This window comes from Pseudorasbora parva, chromosome 18 (assembly GCF_024679245.1).
Source record: "Pseudorasbora parva isolate DD20220531a chromosome 18, ASM2467924v1, whole genome shotgun sequence".
Lineage (NCBI taxonomy): Eukaryota > Metazoa > Chordata > Actinopteri > Cypriniformes > Gobionidae > Pseudorasbora > Pseudorasbora parva.
Window position 1 is genome coordinate 42,183,449 of NC_090189.1, and position 19,369 is coordinate 42,202,817.

The 19,369-nt window shown below is 41.1% G+C and overlaps 1 protein-coding gene across 2 annotated transcripts in view; it reads left to right on the top strand.

Moving 5' to 3' along the window:
• jade2 (jade family PHD finger 2) overlaps window positions 1-18,813 on the top strand; it is a 60,705-nt gene extending 41,892 nt beyond the window's left edge. For both annotated transcript variants that reach the window (XM_067423490.1, XM_067423489.1), the window contains exons 10-12: window positions 2,108-2,225; window positions 16,548-16,676; window positions 17,960-18,813. In XM_067423490.1, the coding sequence (XP_067279591.1) occupies window positions 2,108-2,225; window positions 16,548-16,676; window positions 17,960-18,705 (993 nt within the window). In that variant the 3' untranslated portion in view covers window positions 18,706-18,813. The remainder of the gene's footprint in view (window positions 1-2,107; window positions 2,226-16,547; window positions 16,677-17,959) is intronic.
• Window positions 18,814-19,369: the final 556 nt, after the last annotated feature.

The following is a 19,369-nucleotide window of genomic DNA, read 5'->3' on the forward strand; positions in this document are numbered from 1 at the left end:
CACCCAGTGACGAGCTCCCTTTCTATTTATGTGTCCTAGTCAGCTTTTGATTGAAGGAGAGAGACCTGGGAGGGTTTCATTTGACCGGAACAGTCCACAGTACAGGGGAGATTGTCAAAATAATGATTATAATCGCTATTTCATTGAAAATGGACATGATTGATTACTCTTAACGCAAAGCGCTTATGCAAACAACGGAGGATTTTTAGTTTTTTCCCCTTATTTTTCGTTGTTTTGGATTAAAAGTGGGATGCATTTTGAAGAGTGGACTCTTACACAGACATGTATGCTGTTGTTTCGTGGATTCGTCCGATCTGATCTGAACGTCAGGAGATGAAAGATGAGTACCGCGTTCATTATGCTAATGTTTAAATAGCCACTGCTTTAGCATTTAATTTAACCCTTTCCTCTCTGGTGTATTTATTGCAAAAACGAGTTCAGAACATGAATCTTGAGTGTTTTAGCTTTCAAATGATGCATAGTTTGTGATAGTTGATTGAACAGCTTGTATAAAACAAAAGTAATTATAAGTAGAGACACGCCCACTTGCGTCAGACGCCCCGCCCACGATCCGGTGCGGATTAAGAAGTTAAAGCATTTTAGATGATTTATTCATATGTATATAGTGCATTAATAGCGGGAGAGGCGGGACATTAAGAGCACAGGGAGTAAATGGAAGAGCGAGTAATGTGTGAGGTGGAAAAATTATTTTAAATTGAGGGAGTTTCAGTGACATATATATATATAAAACTGCATATTTTTGTGCTCAAACTCAGTGAGTGAAACGGGGGTTTAGAATAAATTAGCTACTTTAAGGCTTCACGATTATGAGACCCCAGGATCAGTGTACACAAATAACAGTTATAATAATGCAAACTTAGGAAAAACAGTTCTATACAATTATGTTGATGGAAAAACATGATTTATTTCTACTTTAAGATTATTTGTTCTTTAGATATTCCTCTTTAAAAGAAAACAGTATTAGCTGTGTGCAAAGTGACCCACATTTGGTTTTTGACCACTGAAAATGTGTGCAATTTGCTCATGGAGCCGCATTAAGATCGCCATATCTCTGGGAATGAACAATTGAGGGTCTTTATAATGAAGATACCAAAAGAAAAGTTTGTTGGTAATGAAGATCTAAAAGTATATTGCGATATCATTATTACTTCTGGAGTTACAGGCATGCAAACTTGGGGAAAATAACACAAAAAGTGCTTTGTTCCCCTTTTTGAGCGGTCACCGTTGGATTATAATGCAACACAGATTGATAAAGTCAACAGATTCCACTTATAGATCTACCAATCTTTGAGTAAAACCAAAATAATGAAGCTGCCATCTTTCTAAAGTCATTTTTACACCCCTGGGATTTGGCTTTAGATCTCAGGTGAAAATGTTTTTTTGACCCCATGATACAGTGATTACTCAGTCAATATACATTCATGACATTTAACATTTTGGCTTTCATCACAAGCCGGGAAATTATTGAAATTTGGTTGATTTGACGACATCTGTGTTTTCAGGAATATTCCACTAGCTTCCATATCGTATGGCTCGTCATCATGAAAACGTCTAATGTTTAGCAAGAATGTGGACATTGATCTGAAAACGATGTGCATTTAAAGCAGAAATGGGCCGCTTTATTCCTGGAGGGCTGTTGTTCTGCAGAGTTTAGCTCCAACCCTGATAAATGCTCACCTGTTTGTAGCTTTCTATTGACCCCAAGACCTTGATTAGCTTGTTCAGGTGTTTTTGATTATAGCTAAACTGTGCAGGACTAAATTTGCCTATACCTGATCATGCATTGCCTCAGCATAGAATAACATCTATAGGATGTTCTCACTCATGTGCATATGATCTGAGATTTATAAAGTGAGATGCATGACCAATAATAAATAGTTTGTAAAAATATTTAGGAAATAATGTTCATATCTGGGGTCATTGTAGGCAAGAAATTGCATATGAGGGCCCTGGAATATAGACTGTAAAAGGCACTGAGTGTAACAAACTGAGTCCGATGTGATGTGAGGTTTTTATACCGTTGTCCTAACATCATGTGTTACAAAAACATGCTAATGATTTCAGCGACTGGTGTGTTTTCTCTCAGGTCAGAAACTTGTGTTACATGGTCACACGCAGAGAGAGGATCAAACACTCTTTATGCAACCTTCAGGAGAAGATCTTTTCCTTGCAGATTCAGCTTTTAGAAAAGGACCTGGTTGGAGGTATGGAAACTCTTCACAACTTATGTTTTCCTCTTCACATTTTGATCTGCCGATTATATCGATTTTAATTGATAGCTGGAAATGCACCAAAATGAGAAGAATATGAACCATAAAATAGGGTTCAAAATAGACCCTTCGAGAATGTTTTGGCTTTCTCTTTTTTAATCAAATGGTCAGTGATTTTAGAAGGTGCTCAAACTAGGGCTGGGCTATAAACGATATCATACGGAGATTGTGATGACATTTATGCTGATGACGATGATAAGCTCTGGGCTTTTTTACTCTAAATGGATAAAACTACCAGTCTATCACAAATCAGACATAAACGCAACAACATCCAGTCGGTCTCCAAAGAGCCGGCGAGGGAAATGAAAACGAAACCGAAATTGAGTTACCCTCCAAAGCTAAAGAAATTGTTGGGGGGAAAAAAAGGTAAGGACACATTACACAGAACATGTTTTTGCGGAAACGCAAAGTGAAGCAAGCTCTTAAAACGTGTTTTTTATTTTATTTATAAAGTTGATCTTTTGCATGGGTTAGGGTCTTGACATGCATGCGACGCTACAAAAGACACAAAACACATCCGTCTAACATGTTTACAGTGAAAACCAATGGAAAAGTACAAGTACACACAATACAAAAACACGTTCTGTGTGTTCTGGCCAAGAGGGTCTGCAAAATATGTTGACTTATGGTTGGGAAATGCAACAAACAGTTTCCATCACCTGAAAAGGTACTACCCCAGCGACAACACCAAAAGCATGACAGCGCGCAAATTCGAGCAAAATTGTAAAGCTAGTTTAACTCCTCGATGGCTCATAAATGAGCAGTCTCAGAGATGGTTGGACACAACTAATGGCAGCAGCGAAGCCAAGTGCTATCTATGCAAGACGTTTAATGTGGCGAATTATTTCGCTCTTTTGAATGCATTTTCATGGTACTTTTCCATCAACCGGTTAATATTTGGTAACACCAAGTGCAAATAGCGATAGATGTTATTTACACCGTTATTTACAAATTTATTTGTTGTTTATTTGAATAGGGACAGATACAAAATCGACAAAGATTATTACATAAAGAACAATCCGTTGCATGTATCACAGTGTTTTTAGCCAGGGCTAATTCGCAACACCTGTCCCTAGTAAGGCTTTTAACAGATTAAGACAATGAAGAAATAATTTAAAAAATAAGAAAAAAAATTAAAAAATTAAAAAAATTGCAGCGAATAAAAATAAAATGTCCAGAAACCAGTTAGCTCCAAGAAAGATAAATGTATCAGATAAACACATGTCTTTAAACTCACACAAGTCACATTTCACACACTCCACATACCATAAATAACATATTTGCTTAGTGATAGATGATATTTACACTAAGAGCAAATAGCTGTAGATGCTATTTACTTAGTAAAAATAGTATCATTTACACAATGTAAAAGTAGCAGTTCTTTGCAATATGTGTAAGTAGTATTAGATGTTATTTATACTATTTATAGATAATATTTATAATATTTTTACAGATACTCACTATTTGCACCTCAGTATTAATGGGACAATAAAAGCCTCCCTACACCGACCCAATCAATGATTTTATTATTATTAAACATTTCCTTAGGTGCTTTATTTCCCCCTTTTAGAACATTTTCTTAATTTTTATTGGAAGTAAATGCCTTTCCGATGTGATGGGAAAAGGGAGAAGAGCGAGCTCGACAAAAGGCGGATTCGAACTCTGGTCAATCGCATCAAAACCTTGATCTTAAGCCAGGGCTGTTCAAATCTGGTCCTAGAGGGCCAATGCGCTGCAGAGTTTAGCTCCAAACCTAATCAAACACAACTGAACATGCTAATCAATGTCTTCAGGATCATTAGACGATCACAGGTGGTTGTGTTTGATCAGGGTTGGAGCTAAACTCTGCAGCGCATTGGCCCTCCAGGACAAGATTTGAACAGCCCTGCCTTAAGCCTTATGCTCTACTGACTACACCACTGAAGACGCTGAAGTACACACATCTCGTTTGGCCCAAACAGGCATTGTTAGGCGGAGCTAGTGTGAATAGCACTTGCTAATAAGTCACACTATTTGCACTTGGTGTGAATAGACACCGTTACTATCTAGAAAACTGCATGTGTGCTACAAAGAGGCATCTGAACTCTGATGTAAACAACCCAACACAGATGAGAAGCGCATGGCAGAACGAGTGCAGGACGTGCTGGATGAAAACACAATCGCGCTCTGACAGTAGATGGCGCTTATGGAAGAGTAGAAATGCAACCAGGTAAACCTTTTAACAAATAGGGCTGCGCTACTTTCTGTTTCTGAACAGTTTTTAAATGTTTCAATCAGTAATTTGTAGGCATGTCGTGATAGTCAATAAACCAATTAATCGCACAATAAAAAAATTCGCTTGCTAATTTTTCCAGCCGTGATAATTTCCATTTGCATGTTTGTTTGTTTGTTTTCCTCGTCTCTCTCGCGGACACGCCTCGGGGAGGTGTTTAAACTCGACGCGCAGACCGGGTGCCGGTGTTATGAGACATGCTCGGCCAGATTCTCCTGGAAATCGTGCTTCTTCGGTTGCGGAGCTGCACACAAAGTTACAAAATTTGACGTGCACAGCGCCAAGCGAAAAGGGGTTTTGTGCACTTCGCGCTGACGTTATTTTTGTCGCGTGCACCCTCACGTTCGTGCGGACGCGCAGAGTATAAACCAGTCTTAAAACTACACTGAAGTTGGCAGTTTGATAATGCAAGTTAATTCTTCAGTTTAATCTTTGTGTGCTAAGGTACTGTAGCGATAGCAACACACAAGGCGTTTCTCAATGTCATGGAAGGATCCTCGGAAGCCAGAATTCCAAGGATGCTACGTCATCGACATCCGACGAAGGACTGTTCCAATGTCGAGGATCCTCGGTATTTCAACCAAGGACTGAGTCCTTCGTTCGAAAAATATGTCATATACAGGAAAGGATGCATATGAGTAGCCTTCGCGCACTTCGCGTTCTCAAATCACCCACAATCCTCTGTGCGTAGCTTTGCTATCTTCAGATGTTCGCGGAGTCGGAGCGTGAAGGGGTCACATGCTTGTATCAGGGTTCGTAGATGGGAAGGAAGGAGGCGGGAACCGGCGAACGTTCAACAACTTTATAATAAATAATAAACAAAACGAAAGTAATGCAGGAAGCCCCTCACGGGCGACTGCCCGCACACACATAATAAAACATAAACAAACCATAACATAAAGTCCAGGCCTAGTCCTCTCTCGTCTTCCACGCTCCTCCAATAATACTCCCGTCACTGCCGTGAGCCGAGACCGGTGTGGCGATCAACTGCCGCTCATTATCACTCCACCGGCCCGCTCTCACGGTCCCTCACCTCGCTGCTTGCCACAATGCTTTTATTTACGTTACCAAACATTTGTTATAACCGTAGTAAATATAAGCAAGCAAACGTTAAGTTTAACGTTTAAATGCCGGTACAAATTACTACTGTATTGATATAAAAAAAATAATACACATAACGTTATTGATGGCCAACGGACCTTTTCACTGACGTAATGACGCAATGACGTGCACTTGCTAGCCTGTTCCATTTACGTGTTCTCCGAATGCTAAAGAGGAGCCTCGCCTAGCCTCTGAAGGAAGGGACTTGGAAGGATCAGTCCTTCAAAGGAAGCATCCTTGACATTGAGAAACACCTACATTCTCCTTTCTTTGCCAAATAATTGAAAAGAATGTCGTCAATGTCTTCTCTCGCTGTATCAAAATCTCACCGAGCTTTCCTCAGAGATGGTCAAGTAAAGTTGTTTGAGCATGATTACAAGATATAACTTTTTTTTTTAATGCTGTGTCCTAAACTGTTAATAATTAAGTTATATATATCATATGATGAAGTACATTTCTGGAGTGTTAACGATTAAAAGAAAAACAAAAAAAACAAGAACCGTACAGAACCGAACCGTGGGTTCTGTGAACCGTGCCACCCCTAATATGCACCTCATCTGTTGCAGTTTTCATCCATTTTATTTATTGTTTTGTTCATTTATTGTAATGATTTATTTATTGATGATTTATTTATTGATATTTTAAATGTTGTCCATCTTCAGTGTTAAATAGTCTTTAGAAATAAAAGTTTATTGATTTTTGAAAAAAATGTACCTGCATTATTATGCCATTATCATTATTTTAGATGAAAATGGTCTCAGAACGACAATATTATCGTTTATCGCAATAATTTCTTGGCCAATTTATCGTCCAGCAAAATTTGTTATCGTGACAGGCCTAGTAATTTGACGTCATATCCAGCGATGCATAGATTTGAAATTTAACAAAACACTGATACCAGCGGAAAGAACTGAAAACAGTCATTTCTGGTCATAATTTAAAAATGGGCTATTTTTGTTTTTGTACACACTATAACAACAAAACTTTATGCTTTTGTAAAATAAAGAAAATAAACAGGGTGCGCTTTCAGCTGTCTCAGATCCATGAACTTGAAATTCTGAAAGTCATTACAAATATGAACAGAAAATCTGCAAATTCGGGAGGCATGATATTATCGGCATGACATCGGAATCGGCCGATAAACACTTAAAATATAAAAATCGTCATCGGCTGATATGAAATGAGGATGCCAATATGCCGATATGATTGTGTGTATGAGATATGAGAGCTTTTAATATACTCTTGTCATAAAAATAACTTTATTAACATTTATTTTCTTTAACAAGTATCCTTTTGGTAAGGAGACCTCATAAATCTGAAACCAGAAGGAAAAATAAAAGGTCCAAACAAAGGGAAAAAATAAATCGTATATTGGCATCGGCCAAAACAAGCTGAAAAATATCGGCATATTGGCAAAAATCCAATTTCGTGGATCCCTACTGCAAAGCAAATACTAAGCTACTAATGTCTTCTTTTCAAAGAAAGTAAAATCAAAAACAAATATTCTCAGTTTATGTAATCCGCATGAAAGCGAGAGGTGCAATCTGAGCTCATTATCTGTCATGTGGTCAAGCTATTCATGCGCTAATCGTCCATGTGAACCAGTAAACGCCTCCATTACCTCAATAAACAAGCATCAAGTTTCATCAGATTCCTCTGCTTTTCATCGAGTTTGGAAGAAGACATGGTGTGAAGAATAAGCCTTGAATTTACCTCGAAAGAAGAAGAATGCAATGCGCGGCTTGACCCAGCGGAGGATATCGTTTCTGACCAGTAAGTACATAAACTTGTACACATTTTTACCAGTTTTACTACTTTTGCTATATCGCCACGCCAGATTGAAAGGTGAAATCGAGTGAAACTTTGAAACATAGGCTACCTTTCATTGCATCTAATGTCCTTTTTTGCTCTATAATATAGTAAATAATACAATACAAAAGTATTTTTACACTCTAATAAGAGTTTGCAATTATTAGCTCAAAATTAGATGTTTATAAAGTGATAATAATTTAAATATAAAATGACTTGTGTTCTGTATGTATGTTAATAAATATAAAGCATGCGTGCCTCTGTGACTACAATACTCCAGTTTTTGTTACGAGTGGGTAATATTAATAGTGATTAGTAATGCAATAATGTAGTTATCAGCATGCTCACACCCTTTATTCTGTTTCTTTTTTTAATACAGGCACCTGATAGACTTCACTGGCGAGACCTTCACACTTTCACGCAAACTGTTTTTTCTATGACAGCGCTGTACCACCATCAGCACGTTTTTCAACTAAATTGAACTAACATTTTACATGAACATGTTGAATCACTAACTACTGATGGTGGGGCAGTTTTCTCTTCAGTGCTTGGCTAAAGCAGCAGCAGACAAGTTGAAAATACCAGGTATGGGTATCCTTGTATCTACAGTCAAACAGGAACTGTTTCCAGGAATGGCACAAAGGTGTGTGTGACCGTTCAAGTGTCTATGTTTAGATCAGTGTGCTGCATTTAACCTTCATTATGTATTGATTATGTTGTGTTGCAAATAAACTACAAACAAAGAAAACCCCCATTCTTTTAATCTCCTCACCTTTTTTCTTCGGTCACGTTTACCTTGATAGGTCTTTGTCTTCCCAGGTGTGAGTATCATCAATATTATCGACACTCCCTCGCATACGGCACTTCTAACACACAAGTGTTCTTGAATATAAATCAATAAATCTGTTTTATGTAAACAAGTGGACAGGATGATTTTTTTCCACATCAATTTGTAGTAAAATCTCAAGGCTTCACCAAGTTCTCGAAAGTCTTGTGAAAACCTGTTCAGTATGTGTTTTATGGCCTTATTTCAGTGACTTGGTTGATTTTTACTAACCACACAAACTACAAACTTTCACATTCATGCTGTTCGCATGTTATTGAAGCACAGTTTTGTGCGGGATGCCGTGTAATCAGCAATGAAACCACACAACAGAAATAAGCACAATTGTCCAAGAGCTTTTTAAGAGTGGAAGAAATGCCGCAAGTCTTAATTTTTGATTTAAAATGGTCCAAAAAAATTACTACGTTTTCTACATCCAAATAATTTCAGACTTGTAAAAACAGTGCATACTTTAACCGTTGGGTATTGTTCAAATTCACAACCATTTCCTTATGTTCGAGAGGAAAACATCCACTAAATAAAACTGCTTTAAAATTGCCAAGTTCATAAATAATGTCACTGATTTGGGTAAAAACACACAAAATGACTTATTTTCAATATAAAAAGGGATTGTGGACTTAACACAGGCCTGTCTAAAGGGTTAATGGTACCACCTGGTGATCAACAGTAAAAATGACACATTTTACACTAAAAACCTTTAGATGGAGACATTCCCTTAGCTTGTTCGGAGACAACACAGCTTATAACACAAGATTAAACATGAACAGAAATGCAATATCAAATGAAAAGTAACAGGTTATGAATATATATTAAAGGTCCCGTTATTCGCATGTTTTCGAAGCTTTGATTATGTTTACAGTGTGCAATATAACATGAGTTCATGTTTCGCGTGTAAAAAATTTCACACAATTGACTTATCTGTACAGCGCTGTTTCCTCTGTCCTAAAAACGGCCGGATGATTTCCTTGTTCTATGAAGTCCCTCCTTCAGAAACACGTAACGAGTTCTGATTGGGCCAGCGCTTCCCGTGTTGTGATTGGACAGCAGCTTAGCGCACTTTGCCCGGAAAGGTCCCGCCTCTTACCATAACGGGGAGATCCCAGCGCTGAATGCGCGCTCTTCTCCACGCGGGAGAGCAACGAGACCACGCCCCCTATTTTGCGTGTTCTTGTGGGCGGAGTCAACAAACGGTTCTAGTGACGTCATCACAGCAGGAAGTGCAGCGGTGTCGTCCAGACCGGCCGTTCGCTGTAGGCTTTGAAAGGGAACTTCTGTTAAATAAAATATCTCGCTTGGCATTGAACTTTGAGCTTTATAATTTTACAGGTATTATTTATGCTCTAACAGCAACATTACACACTAACTAAAGTTTGAAAGATGGAATCGCGAAGAACGGGACCTTTAAAGTAATATGAAACCAAAGATAAACAACATAAATTAAATAAAACACAGAATGTATACAAATAAATAATTCTTAATAATAATTGTATTCATGGAACACCCTGTGAAAGCATCTTATTTCAATTGAATCCCACTCTAATTATTACTAATAATCATATTATTGGTGCACATGTAAACATACATTGTGTTGTCACGATACTGGAATTTCTAACTTCGATACCTTGAAAAATATTTATATAATTTTCAATACTACGAGGAAAAACTATAGATATTTTTTTAATATTAATTAATAATAATTTTTGGCAGTCAGTATTATCAAACTTTAAAAAGTACGACACACCGTAATAGAAATCGAGCGTTTCTAAAGAGACACGATCACTTAATAAAATGAATGGATTTAAATTTATCCTTTTATTCACTCATAAACATTGATCAATTACTATTACAATCATGTTTGTTTTTACAAACAATAGCACAAATAAATACAATAGAATAAAAATACAAATTACATAATCAGTGTTTTGAGTTTTTAAAAAAAAATAAGGACAGAAAATGGGACGTGCCTGAGGGTGAGAGTTATGAAACACAAGTCGGGGGAAAAAAGGAACCCAAAATTTCTCGGTGTTGACTTAAATCACACCATAACTGTGTACTGGATCTGTGCATTTGGCCTTAAAGTGACAGCAGCCTATTAATAAACCTGTTGCCATCTGTGTCATTAATGTTAATCAAACGACAAACTTGAACTTTTATCAATATTTCAAACATCCAGTGTTTTGGGAATAACTAGTTACATTTAACAGCGTTAGATAATTTAGTTACAAAATGAATGTAACTGTAATCCGTTAGGGCTACATCTGAATATTTTCCTTAAAAAGCTAGAATGTGTTGAATAATGTTGCCTTGCCCGTTTTTGATGTGCACAATGGCTCCTGCCATTTAAAGTCTGTTTACTAAAGCGATGCTATTCTGATGCTATTGATTGGTTATCTTGTTTGAATTTGCAGAGCACCTCATCTGCCAATTACATCATTACACATTGCCATTGAAAGATTTAGTTTGTCTGAGATTTGCCACCATGGCGAGTGATGATAATTCGTTCCAGGACTGGAAATTTTATCCACATTTATATATAACTGTTCACTACAAATTATGTTTGCCAATGCTATCGACATCGAAGGTTTCAATGTTGAAGGAGAGGAAGCATCTCCTATGATGAATGTTGACCTTGTAGACAAATCTCTTTGTCTGGCTAACACCAGACCAAGCTCAATTTTAAGATTGAACATTGGTCTGGGTCTTCTTTGCACAAGAGACTTGATCAACGACCATAGTTCAAATGACTCTGTATGCAATTTGATAGTCCTTCAACAAAGACCACAAGAGGCGTGATCAACGGGCAATGACCCATCGCTTCTCTATCCGCAATCGTGTTAAACCTGCCAATAGCGCGCCAGGTGGATAAGCCAGTGTGTGATTGGTTCCTGCAAAAGTGTAACAGAAGCAGTAGAAATAAATGTACAGGTTTCCAGACTGAGTTGCAGGGCAAAATCAAATCACCAGCAGATCAGGCTGGGTTTACCCAGTCTACAAATCTCTATTAGTTTGTCCCATTTTGACTTGTGAAATAGAGCTTTTTAACTACCAACACACAATGATTGGAATATATCTTTATTAAAAAATAAAAACAATTCCATGCATGTCCTGATGGTTACACGGGGAGTCTGTTTGGGTTGGCAGTGAGTATGAAACTAGAATCTATTCTTGCATCTGTTAGAGATCAATCAATATTAGGCAGAAACACCAGCTCAAAATGTTAACAAAAGACAAAGAACTGAAGACAACTGAGGGTTTGAATACATAAGATGATGAGTAACAGGTGAGACACTATGAAATAGCTATGGCAACTAACAAGACAGCAATGGAAACAGGAACTAAAACACAGAAACTGAACACAGGGTAAACAAGACAAAAGAATCTCAAAATAAGAGTCCTTGAAATCAGAGACATAGGGAATCGTGACACCCCCCCCCCCCATTTTCCTTAAGGAGCGGATTCCATACCCTCCTAAAGCTGACGCAAACTCCAGGAGGGTGTTGGAGCAGAGGTGGAACTGGGGTAGGGATGGAGGGCCAGGATCGTGTAGCGGAATTGGGCCTAGAAACCAAGGCGAAGCTGGCAGTTCAGGGAGCCAGGGCAGAGCTGGCTGTTCAGGGAGCCAGGGCAGAGCTGGCTGTAACCAGGTGGAGCTTTCTTTTATTTGTTTATTGAAAAGGGATAATGCAGAATAACATTGCTACAATTTAAGCAGCTGATGCTCTATGTACATGCTTTTAGTTAAAGGCAAATTTGTTGCCCCTGTTCCTGGTTAGGCTTTAAGAAAAAAATAAACAAATCACCTCCCAAGTGAAATAGGGCAGATGAAGACCACCAAGGCAAAACTTAAGGTGCAGGAGATCACAAGGGCAGAGCAAATCAGACTGAAGACCCTTACAACAGAGCAAATGGGACTGAAGACCCTTACAACCGAGCAGAAGACCCTTACAGCAGAGCAAATGGGACTGAAGACCCTTACAACCGAGCAGAAGACCCTTACAGCAGAGCAAATGAGACTGAAGACCCATACTGTGATACATACTGGTCATACATAGGCCATGTCGTGATGAGACTGGTAGGGCGGCCATGTCGTGACTAGACTCTGGTGGGGCAGCCATGTCATGATGAGACTGTGGTGGGGCGGCCAGGTGGTGATGAGATTCTGGCGGGGCGGCCATGTTGTGATGAGACTGTGGCGGGGCGGCCATGTCGTGATGAGACTCTGACGGGGCGGCCATGTCGTGATGAGACTCTGGCGGGGCAGCAATGTTGTGATGAGACTGGCGGGGCGGCCATGTCGTGATGAGACTCTGACGGGGCGGCCATGTCGTGATGAGACTCTGACGGGGCGGCCATGTCGTGATGAGACTGTGGCGGGGAGGCCATGTCGTGATGAGACTCTGACGGGGCGGCCATGTCGTGATGAGACTGGCGGGGAGGCCATGTCTTGATGAGACTCTGACGGGGCGGCCATGTCGTGATGAGACTGGTGGGGAGGCCATGTCGTGATGAGACTCTGGCGGGGCTGCAATGTTGTGATGAGACTGGCGGGGCAGCCATGTCGTGACTAGACTCTGGCGGGGGCGGCCATGACGTGACGAGACTGGTGGGGCGACCATGACGTGATGAGACTCTAGTGGGCCGGCCATGTCATGATGAGACTCTGGCAGGGCGGCCATGACTAACTAAACTCTGGTGGAGCGGCCATGTCTTGACTAGACTCTGGCAGGGCGGCCATGTCTTGACTAGACTCTGGCAGGGCGGCCATCTCGTGACTAGACTCTGGCAGGGCGGCCATGTTGTGACTAGATTTTGGCGGGGTGGCCATGTCATGATAAGACTCTGGTGGGGGAGCCATGTCGTAACTAGACTCTGGCAGGGCGGCCATGACATGATGAGGCTGGTGGAGCAGCCATGTTGTGACTAGACTGGCGGAGTGGCCATGTCGTGACTAGACTCTGGCAGGGCGGCCATGTCGTGACTAGACTGGTGGGGCGGCCATGTTGTGACTAGACTGGTGGGGCGGCCATGTCATGACTAGACTCTGGTGGGGCGGCCATGTCATGACAAGACTCTGGCGGGGCGGCCATGTCGTGACTAGACTCTGGCGGGGCGGCCATGTCGTGACTAGACTCTGGCGGGGCGGCCATGTCGTGACTAGACTCTGGCGGGGCGGCCATTTCGTGACTAGACTCTGGCGGGGCGGCCATGTCGTGACTAGACTCTGGCGGGGCGGCCATGTCGTGACTAGACTCTGGCGGGGCGGCCATGTCGTGACTAGACTCTGGCGGGGCGGCCATGTCGTGACTAGACTCTGGCGGGGCGGCCATGTCGTGACTAGACTCTGGCGGGGCGGCCATGTCGTGACTAGACTCTGGCGGGGCGGCCATTTCGTGACTAGACTCTGGCGGGGCGGCCATGTCGTGACTAGACTCTGGCGGGCAGCCATGTCGTGACTAGTCTCTGGCGGGCCGACCATGTCGTGACGAGACTCTGGCAGGGCGGTCATGTCATAACTAGACTCGGCGGGGTGGCCATGGCGTGATGAGACTCTGGCGGGGCGGCCATGACGTGACTAGACTCTGGCGGGCCGACCATGACATGACGAGACTGTGGCGGGCCGACCATGACTTGACGAGACTGTGGCGGGCCGACCATGACTTGACGAGACTGTGGCGGGCCGACCATGACTTGACGAGACTGTGGCGGGCCGACCATGACATGACGAGACTCTGGCGGGCCGACCATGACGTGACTAGACTCTGGCGGGCCGACCATGACGTGACTAGACTCTGGCGGGCCGACCATGACGTGACTAGACTCTGGCGGGCCGACCATGACGTGACTAGACTCTGGCGGGCCGACCATGACGTGACGAGACTCTGGCGGGCCGACCATGACGTGACTAGACTCTGGCGGGCCGACCATGACGTGACGAGACTCTGGCGGGCCGACCATGACGTGACTAGACTCTGGCGGGCCGACCATGACGTGACGAGACTCTGGCGGGCCGACCATGACGTGACTAGACTCTGGTGGGCCGACCATGACATGACGAGACTCTGGCGGGCCGACCATGACGTGACTAGACTCTGGCGGGCCGACCATGACGTGACTAGACTCTGGCGGGCCGACCATGACGTGACTAGACTCTGGCGGGCCGACCATGACGTGACGAGACTCTGGCGGGCCGACCATGACGTGACTAGACTCTGGCGGGCCGACCATGACGTGACTAGACTCTGGCGGGGCGGCCATGACGTGACGAGACTCTGGCGGGCCGACCATGACGTGACTAGACTCTGGCGGGGCGGCCATGTCGTGACGAGAATCTGACGGGGTGGCCATGACGTGATGAGACTCTGGCGTGACAGGTACACTGGGATTCCAGGATTCCTCCACCAGTAAATGGTAGAGCCGCTCAGCAATTGGGCAAACTCAATGTATTCAGCCATGGAAAATGGGATCTCTGATATTCCCAAACGAACAGATTTGCTTTTGTTATTAAGTGCCACGTAATTAAAAACAATCAGAAAAGACATTTCACAAAAATCCATTAAATAATCCTCAATGTGCCTTCTTGGCAAAGGACAGAGGCTGCTGCTAGATCCATGCTTTATTTTTGAAAGATCGTGCTGGCTTGACTTGATAATGAAAACTAAGAGGTTTGACGCAGAAGAATGATGAACACACATTGAATAAACATCAGGAATGTTACAAAGAAACACCAGCACAAAACTTCAACTCAATACAAAGAACTGAAGACAACTGAGGGTTTAAATACACAATATGATGAGTAACAGGTGAAACACTAATCAATGAAAAAATGAATAACTATGGCAACTAACCAAAAACAGCCATGGAAGCACAGCAAACCGCCCGAGTCTCCCGGAGGAGCTCCGGAAGTGATGACGAGAGAGGACCAGGCCTGGACTTTGATGCGTTTAGTTTTGTTTATATGCATCAGTAGCTTGTGAGGGGCTGCCGCTTTTCTCTCGTTTTGTTGTTTATTTTATGATCAAAGTTTACATTGATCGTCTGCTGGTTGCTGCCTCCTTCCTTTATAAAACAAACATCGTTACATTGATTATATGCACTTTTCCCATGTTTTGGGTTTGTTTACACAGAGACTGTTTTCAGAAACTTGCACTTTGAAACCATTTTCAAAAGTTTGCATTTTTAGGCACCCAAAACACTGTTGTGTTCAACTAAGTTTTCAGTTGAAAACGGTGTCATGTAAACAGCCTCTAAATCAGATATAAATGCAGTGTTGTGCAAAATGTGTAAATCACATTGTGATTGCACTCTTTCACTTACAATGCACTAAAACATGGACAATGAATAACTGAAATGTAAAACAATTCACAATATTGTATTCTATAGTAGTGAATTATAATATTATAATATTATAATATTAATTCAGGAGATCAGCAAGGACACATTTAGTGTTTTACTGTAAATGTTGATACCTGTTTAAATGCATGAAATGTTATTTGGTGTAAAATTAGTTTTGTTTTTTTCAACTTAAACTGTTAAAGACTTATTAGACAGTCAAGTTAATATGGCATTACTGACTAAAATAAAGTTTAAAATGAAATGCACTGTTGACAACCGGGTTTGTTCTTTGCAAAGGACAATAAAACAGCAGTTTGGTTTGGAGTTTCGCCCTCTTGTGGACTTTATGTTTTAAAGTCTGGTGTTCATGGATCTTTTCGTCTAACTCAATGTTTCTCAAACCTCAAACACTGGACAACATCACTCCACATATTGCAGTGGTGTAGTCCTAACAATTAAAGTGGTTAACTATAACCCAAGCACCCCCAAACCCTGTCGTGAAAAAAATGAAGAAAAAAAAAAAAACAGTTAAAGAGGAAGCAAACACAACCATCAGTTATGGGCTTCTGGAGGAAAAGATTAATTGGGTATTCGTGAATATCGATCTTTAGAAGTCGTCCTTATACAACCCTAGAGAAGAAGCAAAGGTGGATATGTGTGCATGGCCCTGACTACACCACGCATGTTATCCTTTTGTCCTCAATTCAGGTCTTACAATCTCCACTAATGAGCTGATGATCTAAATCAAGTGTGTTAGATTAGGGAAACACTCGAAGTGTGTGGTGACAGGTTTGAGAAGCACTGGATGTATAATTTCTAATGTATTTCTCAGCTCTGTCGAGAAGGATTAATTGCTCATTTTAAGTGTATGGCATACTCTGTTTTCTGCACTTCATAGAAAAAAATCTAAGAGGGGAGAAGATGCGTCGCAGTGGAGTCAGGGAACGAGCGAAAGAAAGGAGGAAGAGCAGTCCAGAAAAGAAGGACAAGTGGAGATCAGACGACAACTCTCTATTCTCACAGCTGGGTAAGTGTGTAGCCCTCCAGTGAACTAAATGTGACTCCATCTCAGAGAGCAGTTTTTTGTACAGACGTGCATCTGTTGGAAATGTGAATGTTTGGGGTGAAGGCCAAATCAGTTAGCACACATAGAGAGAGAGAGAGAGAGAGAGAGAGAGAGAGAGAGAGAGGCATGTTTCAGACAACGAATTGATTCCACTTTCACCTTCGGATTGAACAGAAGCATTCATACACACTAAAATACCCATCTCAGCAAGTATTCTCACTGTCAGTTATGGCTTTAGTGAACATAAACAGCTGAGAAAGAAATTACATGTGTATCACACTGCAAAAAATGATTTTCTTACTTAGTATTTTTGTCTTCTTTCTAGTTAAAATATCTAAAAATGTAGTATTTACTTAGACAAGCTAAAGTAATTGTCTTGTTTTTGGAAAAAATAGCAAAAAATTAAGCGAGGTTTTGCTTAAAATAAGCAAAATGATCTGCCAAAGGTAAAAAAATAATCTTAATTCAAACAGAAAACAAGATTATTTTTCTCACCCCATTGGCAGATTATTTATCTTATTTTAAGCAAAAACTCTCTTCATTTTGAGTTATTTTCCCCCAAAACAAGACAATTCTTTTTACTTGTCTAGTAAATGTTTCTTAATGTAAGAATTTTTAGATATTTTGACTAGAAACAAAACAAAAATACCAAGTAAGAAGATTAGAAAAGAAAAACTTTTTGCAATGCATTATATTAGATCTGTGCATTTGCTCTTAAAGTGACAGTAGCCTTAATTTCCTGCTGCTGTCTGTCATTAATGCTAATCACACAACAAAATACACTACCACAGATTCAAAAAATGTATTTAAATGGTGTATACACTGTATTTATACAGTGTAGTGTTTTTACATTTAATAGTTACATATCTGCACTTGAATACTACTGTTAGACCTTACTGTATTTATAACTGTATTATTGTATTTATCAATGCTTGTAATTTGTGTATTTGTACTTATTTAATGTTTAATTATTAATTTTGCTGTGGTATCAAACTACTTAAGATTTAAGTAATAAATGAAAAGCAAAGTTACATTTAACCCCTCCTTTTCCTTTTGTTTTCCTTTTTTTTTTGTTGGTGATCCGACAAATGATCCGATCCATGACTTAAAAACTGTAATATGATCTGAACCGTGAGTTTAGTGAACTGTTGCACCATTACACCATATTTACCACCAAAAACCACTTTGTTCATTGAGACCCAGACAACGAATTGTCCATTGTTTAATGTCCATCTCTTCCACAGGTTTCAACAAATCTTTCCCGCTGGATGGCTCGCTGTTTGACAGCTGGCTGGCTCAGTCGGTTCACATCACGGCTGATAATATGCTGAGCCAGTGGTCTCTGTCCGGAGAGAGCGACGACCCATCCGCCAGCCTCCTTTCAGACCAGCTTCTGCAGGGTGAGGAAAGTTTGCTGAGCCTGATGATGGACCACTCCATGAAGTCCACCTGGAAAACACCTCAGCTGGGCCGCAAGGCAAGAGGCATGCCACGCAACCGCAGGAAGTCCGTCTCGCTTCCACGAATCGGATCCACCGTTAAAGGCAAGGTTTGGTCTGAGGATCAGCGGCCCAAACGAGGAGAAAAAGCTCGCCATCTCCACCACCATAACAGCCGCAGCGAGGGCAGGCCAGACCCTCTACAGCCAGCCATCTCCAAAATGGACTCGTGCCACATTTCCGAGGAACATGGTTCTTGGGATGCCGGCACGGATGCTGGGGATACGGAGAGGGCCAAGCGTTCGCAGGTAGCCTTGCGTCTACGCCTACCTAGACAAGGCAAATCGCGATATAAGACTGAAACAACAGAGGCTTTTCCGCAGAACAGCAATGGGATCAACACATCGGCACCGGACACCGAAACAGACGGCTATTTCTCCGATGCAGAACAGAGTGATAGTGATTTGCGCTCATCCAGCCGAAAGTTACGCTTGCCCCAACTGCATGCCGGAAAGGAGCAATTAGTGCGGCGAAGCGTGCTCGCCTCCTAAAACTATTTTTGGATGCCCTGGTGTTGCTCTAGTACTGTCATCTTTACTTGTTTTATCTGTCCAAGAATTCTCTGCAAAAAATGCTTTTCTTTCTTAGTATGTTTGTCTTGTTTCTAGTCCAAACATCTAAAACTCCGTAAAATAAGAAGTATTTACTAGAAAAGCATAAATAACTCAAAATGAAGAGAGTTTTTGCTTAAGATAAATAATCTGCCAATGGGGTGAGAAAAATAATCTTGTTTTCTGTTTGAATTAAGATTATTTTTCTCACCCCGTTGGCAGATTATTTATCTTATTTTAAGCAAAAACTCTCTTCATTTTGAGTTATTTTTCCCCAAAATAAGACAATTTCTTTTGCTTGTCTAGTAAATACTTCTTGTTTTAAGATTTTGTCGATGTTTGGACTAGAAACATGAAAAAAGTACTAAGTAAGAAAAGCATTTTTTGCAGTGTTTATTAGCCAGTCGCTTACATTTATGCAAACATAACCATTTGTGCTTGACAAAACAAAATGAAAAAGTCAGATGTGTCCTTTTGGGAAGCAATAGGATCTGTCCTGGAACAGGGACGATATGACGTGGGCATTATAACGTCAGTTCAGGTTGTGTTTGTTTTGAATGAACATGTATGAACATGTATGTTGTGTCTCCAGAGAATGTGGCTA